General features: G+C 41.9%; 1 protein-coding gene across 1 annotated transcript; it reads left to right on the top strand.

Moving 5' to 3' along the window:
* The first annotated feature begins 849 nt into the window (after nucleotides 1-849).
* On the top strand, nucleotides 850-9,698 carry LOC135213871 (uncharacterized). Its single transcript, XM_064247970.1, has 5 exons — nucleotides 850-1,261; nucleotides 2,218-2,427; nucleotides 4,426-4,487; nucleotides 7,867-8,029; nucleotides 9,223-9,698. The coding sequence occupies exons 1-5, from the start codon at nucleotides 850-852 to the stop codon at nucleotides 9,696-9,698; spliced, it is 1,323 nt and encodes a 440-aa protein (XP_064104040.1).
* Nucleotides 9,699-10,603: the final 905 nt, after the last annotated feature.

The raw sequence follows: 10,603 nt of genomic DNA, 5'->3' as shown, positions 1-10,603 counted from the left end.
TATACAAACTATTGCTGCTGCTTATCAAATTGAAGCCAAACAAAAACAAATTCATAAAGTATTGGGATTGAATTGGGATATAATTAAAGACGTCTTAACTATAAATCCAACTCGTATTAATAGATAGTCAAACAAAGCCAGAGATTCTCAGTACCGTTGCCCAAATATACGATCCATTGGGATTGCTTCTCCCTGTTACTATGAAAGCAAGGATATTTTTGCAGAAATTGTGGAAGCAACATCTGGATTGGGACGAACAACTCGCCAACCCGCTACAAGAGGAATGGAGTGAATTACGCAAGGACTTAGAGAAGTGTATTGAAATATCTTTTCCTAGGAGTGCTAGCCTGGGAACTGGTGATACCTTGCACATATTCTGCGATGCTAGCGAAACTTCATATGGTTGTGTGGCCTATAGAGCAAATGGTGAAAGTTCTAATATAATTATGGCAAAGGGTAGAGTGGCGCCCATCAAGGAATTGACTATTCCAAAATTGGAACTATGTAATGGCATTGTTACTAGGAGCAAGAATGGCCAAATTTATTGACTCCTTTGATGAGAAGGAGTTTAAACAATTATATGTCTGGTCAGACAGTAAAGTCGCCCTTAGCTGGATTGTGTCCAGTAATGTTCTGCCTGTGTTTGTGAGAAACAGAGTAATTGAGATTAACTCTTTGATTCCGGGGTCAGTCCTGTCTTACGTACCCTCATCTGAAAATCCCAGTGATTGGTTGACACGGGGAAAGAGGACTAAGGTGTTAGCAAAAAACTCCTTTTGGTGGGAGGGACCCCCTTGGTTAAAAAATCACACACTGCCAATTGATAGGTCATGGGTGGGGTGTACACATATGCAGGGTGAACAGGACATTGTGGTCAATGTTGTAGGGGACATAGATGCAACACGCCTGCTGGATTGGGAAAGATTCAGCAGAGCTGACAAGGTCTTTAAGACCATAGCTTGGATAATGCGATTTATAAAGAATTGCAAACTATCAACCAATGACACAAAAACTGGTGGTTTGACTCTGGAAGAGTTGCAGGAAGGAAAGGTCAAAACAATTGTTCTCGTGCAGAGAGAGTACTTTCCAGAAGAATATAAAGCCCTGAAGAGGGAGGAAACAAACCCAAAATTGACATTAATTCGCCAGTTGAATTTGTTTTTGGATAATAATGTAATGAGATGTAGAGGCAGGTTGGAACACGCGACACTGCCTGAAGAAGTCAAATTTCCTACTTTACTGCCAAAGGGTTGTGTTCTGAGTAAGTTGATCATAAGAAGACATCATGTGATGCAAGCACACATGGGGGTGAACGCTACTGTAGCTAGTGTAAGACAGGAGTTCTGGATTCCACAGCTGCGACAACTAGTCAAGAGCGTGTTACATCATTGTGTAAGAAAGTTCAAGGAAAACCATATAGAACTAATATAGTACCCCCATTGCCGGAATTCCGGGTACAACGGAAACAACCTTTCAGCGTTACGGGGGTGGATTACACCGGTGCTTTATGGATAAAAGAAGGGAAGCAAAATCCGGAGAAGGTTTATGTCATACTATTCACATGCCCGATCACTAGGGGTATACATCTGGAAGTAGTCAGAAATCAGTCCGCTGACTCATTCCTCATGGCCTTCCGGAAGTTTAGCAGCCGTAAAGGCTTTCCTTCACTAATGTTGAGTGACAACGCCACTACTTTCGTAGCAGCATCTGAATATCTGAAAACGATGGCAGATAGCCCCCTTTTTCAAAACCATCTGGAGAACATCGAGTGTAAGTGGAAATTTATACCAGCAAGAGCACCTTGGTTTGGTGCAATCTGGGAGAGATTGATCGGATTATTGAAGAACTGTATGAAGAAGGTAGTCGGTCGAGCTCTTCTCAGTTATGATGAATTATCCTGCATTTTGGTGGAATTGGAATCTATCATAAATGACAGGCCACTAAGCTACACATCGGGGGACCTTGATCAGAAGGAGATTTTAACACCTAATCATCTGATCTTGGGTAGAAAATTAAGATCCTTTCCCAAGGAAACAATTAATTGGGAGGAGGTATCTGAAGATCCATTGTAGAGTAAAACAGAAAATGTAGAAAAGAGATTCCTTTACATATCCAAATTGTGTGATCAATTATGGAAAAGATGGGAACATGAATATTTGATTTCTTTAAGAGAGACTCATCGAATTGGAGTCCAACATAATTCTTGGCCCAAAATAGGAGATGTCGTCCTCGTACATGATGAAGGGCCAAGAAACAAATGGAAGTTGGGTCAGGTGATTCAGGTGCATGTGGGGTCTGACAATGTAGTTAGAGTAGCTACCCTCAAAACCTCCCATGGTCAGATCATGCGTCCCATTGTGAAATTGTACCCGTTAGAGTTGTGGCAAGAAGTTGAGACTCCTGATCCTGCCAAAATTCCTGAAATGAGTACCCGACCATCCAGGAAGGCTGCTCGGGTGGCTGCAGAAACTAGAAAAGAATTGATTCAAAAGGGACTGTTGTAAATACTAGTATATTATGACTTTTGGTGGCGGGGAATATGTCGTTACTTACAATAACGACATGGAAAATCAATTTTTATTGAATATCTATGTTCATGTTGTATATGGAAAATGTTCCTTTATATTACATAGCGTTAAGTGGAAATGTGCAGGTTTGAGTACAAATGAATGTTTTATTTATATTTAATTGTAATAAGCATTGTTACCAAGGAATATTGTCTTGTGAATGGTTTGTATAATTGGTTAACAATGCGATGTAAGTTGTTTGATAGTTTCGTTCGGTTCGTGTTGGTTTGGTGTCTTCGTTCGTTTTGTTGTTAATTTTGTCATGAGCGAACGAGGCCGAAGTCGTGGGTTTGGGTGAGAGAGCGAACGTGTTATTTTCACGACAGAGGTGAGCAAAGGGAACAGAGTGAGTCGCTTCTCAACATTGGTACTGGTAGAGTGGGTTGGTAACAGGAGAACTTAATCAGAGTGAAAAGGATTTCACTTCGATTAACGATGTCATTCCTTCCCAGCATTTATTGAAGTGGATGGATTAATCAACCGAAGTTTGGATGAGTATTATATGATATATTATTTAATTTGCCTTGACTGGGATAAATCGCTAGGGATATGCATATCTGTGCGTGGGATTCCGTGACTGGGTAAAATTTAATATATATTAGTGGTATCGTGGTTTACCCGTGCCTATTGTAATCCGAACTCGGCAACAACTTCATGTTAAACTAGTAAGTAATAATTCGGGGGCAAAACACAATAGAATATAGTATATATGTCCTTTCATGTCTGTAACACAACGCAATGAATTCTTTATGTAGAGAAAGGGTCTTGAGTTCTCTTAAACGAATCTGGTAATTAGTAATTTCGGTAATTGACTGAAGTCATTATATGTTGTTGCTTGTTTGACCCTAATGAGTAACAATAGAAGGCCAGGTGGACTAATCTCTAGCCTAACTTCCGAGGCGTTGCCTTTTTGAAGTAGGCGTTACCATCTTGCCATTGTTTATCTGGGAGATAACAACCTTGTGAGAGATAGTGCCCAAGCAGTCTGGGGTAGGCTGAAAGCCTTTTTGGAGCATGTGCAGTCGATTGCCATTACTGTGGCCGTATGCACTGCTGAAGAACGTGAATACCGCAAGGCGAATTGCTTTGGTATAACCCCATCCGAGTACTGTGTATGATTAAAAACCTTCAACATGCTGGTTCGAAGGTACTGTGTAAGAAAAAGATGTGGAGTACAACATTTGCCCCTGAACCCTGTAGCCTATGGACAAGAACATGCCTTTGATAGAGGTCATTTCGATGCCCACATGCAACATGTCTTTCTAAATCGCATTATGAGATTGATCCGCAGCGACCGGGCCCAACCGACAGGACAGGAGAACTGCTAGATGGTTCAATTCTTTGAATTTGATCTAATTTAACGTAAAGAAAGCGTTGTCATTTCCTCTCTCTCCCTTGCTAGTTTGGAACAAGTCTTTCAATTACAGCAGTATTAATCTAACTTCCCACGTAATCAAAATGGCAACCGCAGTTGAAACTCAAATTGAATCCATTGTAATCCTTCTGACTGCTAACGTAAGTCGCACCCAAAGGAATATCTTTGATTCATTGAATAAGAACGTGTATCAAAACTTGCTGAAACACATTCAAGCTGACGAACAGCAGCTTAGATCGTTGTATCTAAAGCATACAGTTAAATTGGAGCTTGCCGTAGAAACAAAAGTTGTGAAAGCATTGGAAGACGCAGGTCAAATGATTACCTTCTTATTAAGCCATATTGGTACTTTGGCTAGCGTATCGCATTTTAAAACCCGTCATCCACGATTGAAAGAGCTCCCACTGCCCATATTCAAAGGCGAAAAAAGCAAGTTCGACACCTTTAAGGAGCTATTTAACGCTCACATTTATCAACGTGCAGATTTGGATGATGTGGCCAAATACACATATTTGATTGGATCTCTCAAAGGGGAGCCACTCAAGGTAATTCAGGCCTTGAGTGTAACTGTCGCTAATTGTAGCATAACCCTTGACTTGTTAGACATGTACTATGGGAATCAGCATCAAACACTAGTTGTTCTGCATCGCTGACTGGCTGATATTTTTGTACCCAAATGTAATTGTATTGATCGAACTTACCTTGCTCATTGAGCAAATTAAATGCCTCATTGGATCCCGTTGGATCAAGGTATGCTATTGAACCTTATCTCAGGGTCAAGTGTATCAGAGTAGTTGATTGTGAGTGCGAATTTTCCTTAGATGAGCTGTTCGAGGCATAAGATTTCCTCATGCATAGCATGGAAGACGATTTCTTACAGAGGAGAAGACTAGTTGCCGACAGTGAGTAAAAAGAGGTTAGAAACCAACGTACTGCGTACAACGTCGTGTCTGTTCTGTAATGGTGACCTAACTGCCTTCAATTGTTCGAAGCATTCAACTGTAGCAGCTAAGAATGCCAATTAATATTAACTAAAAAGTGCTTTAATTGCTTTGCAGTAAACAATGTAGTAGTAAAAGAAATTGTACATTGTGATGGACACCACCACAGCTTAATTTGTGAAAGAGACAACCACCAGTCCAGGTCCGTTGTGCCTACAACCAACCATTCGAGTTTTCATCCTCCTCCAGACCTTCTCATGTAGTTTCTCAGCCCGTGAAAAACCCCGGATCTAACCGTAATGTAAACCAAAAGGTTTAGCCAAAATAAAAAAATGAAAAGCCATGCATAACCGCTAAAATGGTCAAGGACGAGCCTTCGACCAAACTTCCAGTTACGTTGTTAGCCACAGCTACTGCCACTATATATGCTTGCGATCAACCTTTTCAAACACGTGTTTTTTGACACAATAGACAACACAGCTTTATCTCTAGTTGGTTGGCAAAAAAGTTGCAACTTACAGTAATCAAAAGTGTATCTTGGAATATCGCTCCCTTTGGTTCTCAGATTGTCCATGGAGATTTTGACATTGTATCATGGCGCATACATCATACTATAATGGACGTAATGTCTGTCTGTCTGTCTGTGTGTCTGTCTGTCTGTCTGTCTGTCCTGTCCTGTCTGTCTGTCTGTCTGTCTGTCTGTCTGTCTGTCATTCAATCACGCCCAAACGGCTGGTCAGATGGGCATGAAACTTAGCAGGGTTATGGTGGGGACCCCTAGGATGGTTTGTAATGGGGTTTCATCCAACCTACCCCCTTCCTTTGTAGGGGGTGGGGGTGAGAAGGGATTCCCTGAAACGGAGCTGTTTCTGGCCGTGAAACGAGGCTGGTTATTCCCGTAGACTTAGTTACTTTACGAATTTTCATACATAATTTCTGTACAACTTCCCCGGAGAAAGTCGCGAATATTTCAGCTCAGACACAATAGAAGATGAAAATTATCATCAATATCCGCAAGATTTTTTGAATAACTTAAATCCATCGAGACTGCCAGTGCACAAAATAGCATTGAAGAAGTACTGCCCGGTAATGTTGCTTCGGAATTTCGATCCTGCCAATGGACATTGCAACGGAACGAGGTACACCGTTATGGAGCTAAACTCCCACGTCATCGAAGCAGTGATGATAGCAATGGGCCCTCACACCGGTAAACGTCTGTTCATCCCCCGGATTCCTCTGATGCCTTCGGACAACCAGTTTCTGTTCCAGTTACGGTGCAGGCAGTTTCCCATCAACCTGGCCTTCTCATTCACTGCAAACAAGTCGCAGGGCCAGACTTTGGATCGTGATGGTGTGTTTCTGCCATCGCCCATGTTCACGCATGGCCAACTGTATGTGGCGATGAGCAGAGCAACTGACTCTGCCAACTTGAAATTAAGTTGTGGACAAACTGATAATATTGTGTACAAAGAGGTTCTGTAGTAGGTATGTATAAAAATCTCCCTTATTTTAATATTGCTGAACAAATAGTACATATAAAGTTTTCACTTCTACACCCATATTTTATCACCCATCGTAGATGGGTAAGTTTGCTAGTGCAGAGTAATTCAATCTAAGCTTGTTCACGACAATGTTAATACACCCATGCATAAAGTTGGTCTTGTAACGTAAAAAATCATTTGCAGAACAAGGGATGTACGATGGCTGATGAGGAAATTCATGGAGATATTTTTTAAAATGTCAGTCTTTTCATTGAGACTGGTTATTTCAGTTTATTTGTTCTGGGGATGGACAAGATAGATGGAGTGAGCCTGTGTGTCACTCGCAACAGCTTAATGCCACATGGCCGAGTGCAGTGGGCCCTGGAAGGGTCGTATGTATCTGTTGTACGTACTTTCAGAGTATGCCAAGTTAACAAAGAAGTTGATGTTGATATGTGGTGGAAGTTGGACACCATTGGAATTGCACCGCATGAGTAATTCACTACCTTTGAACATGCTGTCATGCGTAAGGTCCAGAATAGTATCGTTAGTACCGAACAAGGGTATCAAGTTAGTCTACCGTTTCACGGGTCTGAATGCCCTGATAACAATTATTGTAATGCTCTTGTGCAACTAAACACGCTTGAAAAACAGTTCCTTGAAGATCCCAGTTACCGTAACGATTATGAAAATGTCATTCAGACGTATTTCTCGGTGGGATTCATTCAGGAAGTTACAAATCCCAAAATTGAAGGCTATTATTTACCCCACTTTGGCGTGAAGAAGCAAAGTCTCACGACATTCTTGTGTATTGTCTTTAACGCATCGTCAAAAGCTAAAGGGGAACGTTCACTTAACGACTGTTTATACCCTGGTCCTAATTTAGTAGAACTCCTGTATGATTTGCTAATTAAGTTCCGCCAAAACCCAGATACCTTAATCTCTGACATATCGAAAGCCTTTATAGAGTGCTGTTACATCCAGATGACACGAAATATGCTAGTTTCTTGTGGCAAAATGGGCCTACACGAACGCCCACGTACGCCTTTCAGGTAGTTGTGTTTGGAGTCACCAGTAGTCCATACATATTGCAGCATGTACTCAGAACCCATTTCAAAGAAAGGGGAAGGGAAGACCTTGTTAAATCCTTCTGTGTGGACAGCTATTTGCAAATTTACGAAAATCTAGATTGAATTGGAAACGATTATAGCGAAGTCAAATTCTTACTGGATGAAGCTCACATGCCATTAATGGGGTGGGCTAGTAGCAGTGAGCACTTTGATCAGCAAATAGATCCCCAGGAACAACGAGAAGTTACTGTGCTAGGGATGGTATGGGATAGACAGGAAGATAGTTTAAGTTTGAAGCCTTGTAAGGAAAAGGGAAAGGCTATAGATAACACCAGACTCACTAAACATAAGTTGCTATCATTACTAGTAGCTAACTTTTACCCCTTAGGGCTAGTCAGTCCCAATTTCATTAAGGGTAATATTCTCCTTCAGAAATTATGGGAAGCCGGCATGGGTTGGGACGACATGCTGTCTAAAGAACATCAACCAGAAGCTAGTAAGGTACTTGATGAATTCAATAATGTCCACACGTTTAAGTTTAACAGAGGGATCATTCTAGGAAAGACTGAATTGCATCTATTTACCAATGCCTCCAGTAAGGCTTATGGCACCATAGCCTATGTTAGGCAGGGAGAAGACCAGGTAGATATCTTGACATCTAAGATGAGGGTTATACCCAGAAGGCAAGCCAAGTTAACAATTCCGAATATAGAACTTTTAGCCTTGCTGCTAGGGTTTAGGTTAGGCAAACATTTATGCAAATTGCTAAATATCTCAAATATTGTGGTCTGGACTGATAGCAAGGTATCTATAGCTTGGGTTAGCACCAAGATAGACAAAAAAAACACTTTCATCTCAAACAGGGGGGGGGGAAATTGTTTCCATCCAACAGAAGTGTGGCATCAAATTGCGACACGTCCCCAACAAACAGAAGCCACCTGACATCCTGACCCGTGGGTCTACCTTGAATGAACTGAAACTGAACCGTTTGTGGCATGAAGGACTTACCTTTCTGTGACAAAAGGGGACTACTGAGCAGTATGTTTAGGAAGGAGAAACACCCATCTGACAACGAGCTGTAGTCATAGCCGTTCTGAGAGAGCTCAGGGAAGAAGGAACACAGACTCTGTCAGGAGAATTTTGGAAGTTACAGGGGAGTAGTGTTGATTTTGTCCAACTAATGAAATTCATGCAACTAGTCTTAAAATTTGGGAACTGCCAGACAGATCCGTTTTGCAAATTAGTATACTTAGAACAAAGACACTACCTTCTTACGATGTGTAGCAGATTAGAAAGTGGAATGTGAGTCCCCACCCACATTGATAACTTTGTCAGACAACTTAGCTTAGCAATGCATAATGGCATTGTATATACTCAGAACAGATTAGTTAATGTGAGTGACAGTAAAAACGCATTAATGTTGCTGCCTTCAAAAGGCCAATTAGTCTCTTTGTACTTTAAGCACTTCTACATGACTTCAACAACCACCACCTCCACCCCTCACCCCCCCAACTGATCGAGCACTCATGACAAGATCGGCATAGACCACATTGGCCCTGTCCAAGTAGAAGGTGGAGTGGGGCACATATTAATCATCACCTGTTTGGCCAGCCGCGCAGTATACCTGAACTACTGTAGCGGCTGGATGGCGATACCTTCGTGTTACTACAGAGAAGATTTGCTGCCACCCACTGCAGTCCCACCACAGTATACAGCGACAACGCAACGACCTTGCATGCAGCAAGTACCTTACTGCAGAAAGTGTACGATGAGGATGTCACACGACAGTTCCTGCGCAGGACACGGATAAAGTGGATCTTCCGGACTCCCAGATCATCCGATCATCCTGGAAATGGGGATTTTTTGAAAGGTTAATTGAGGTAGTCAAGAGTACGCTAGCTACCGCCCTTCGACGTAATGTATTCAGTGAAGAACAGCTTCGAACCCTCATTAAGGAGGCAAAGGCTGTTGTTAACAACCGTCCCTTGATGTACACTGGGGACATGCGTGATGATGAAGTCCTCACACAATCACACCTTATTGGTGGAGATGTAGTTCGTCTGCTACCGCCAGTGGTCCCTCACAAGGACATGCAACTTCAGACTAACCGAGACCCACGACTGTTTCAAACGTTACTGGAGGGAAGGTTGCCTGAAGTCACTACAGGAATGACAGCCTTCAAGAGGACCCCAACTGTATTAAGTGAAGGCGACCATGATGGTCAAGGCCGATCAATGGAAACACAGTCAATGGCCCCTCGGTAAGATCATCGAAATATACACTGACAGCAGGGGAATAATAAGGTCGCTGTAGGTACACTTCATAGGCAAGGAGCACCTGTGAGCATTACAACACACCGTCCCACTGGAGATCAACACCCATGACGACGACAGAGAGGAAGCAGGGAACCAAAACAACGACGGTTATGACACAGAAGAAAATGGTTGGAGTTAGGCTGAGATTAGTGACAGAGTTGAATCGACAGACTGAAAGACTCGATATAAGTCATCATGTAACAGATAGTGATAGGGATGAAGTGAGTGAGACAGTGAATGAAGTCGAGATCCAACCAAAAAGGAAAGCTGCTATTGAACAGAGAAAGAGAATGTCGGAGTGGGTAAAAGACAATTCAGTGTAGTGTATGCTGTTAACAGTTAAGAGGTGAACTAAGTAAGAGTGTGAGTTGGGAAAAGATTTGAAGGTGTTAGGGTTGTGCTAGGTATTTTGTTGTTGCGTCCCATGAGACTGAGTGGAGTAGTCCCCAGACAGCTTCAACTGCACGAATTGCGTTCATTACTGTTGTAACTTTTCATGTCCATTATGTAACTCATATATTGCACGGGACAAGGTCCCTCATTATGAAACTCTCAAAGGGGTGTTGGGCAACTGATTGCAATTGCTAAGCAGCAAAATGACTGAATGACAAGCGAAAACACTTGGCCACTATTAGATCGTAACAATCACTATATGCATGTAATCTCTTTGTTGAAATTCTTACCTTAATTGGTTGGTTCTGTAACATACTTATTTCCTTTTTAATGATTACTACATGAACTCTTTGCACAATTGATGAATCATTTTTGTCACCATTGATGTTGGTACTGATCGTAATACACCCTATGACGAGCACACTGAATCGATTGCGAATTCCTCGAAAGGAATTTGTATC

This window comes from Macrobrachium nipponense, chromosome 43, assembly GCF_015104395.2.
Source record: "Macrobrachium nipponense isolate FS-2020 chromosome 43, ASM1510439v2, whole genome shotgun sequence".
NCBI classification, from domain to species: Eukaryota; Metazoa; Arthropoda; class Malacostraca; order Decapoda; family Palaemonidae; genus Macrobrachium; species Macrobrachium nipponense.
This window is presented reverse-complemented; position numbering and strand designations above follow the sequence as displayed.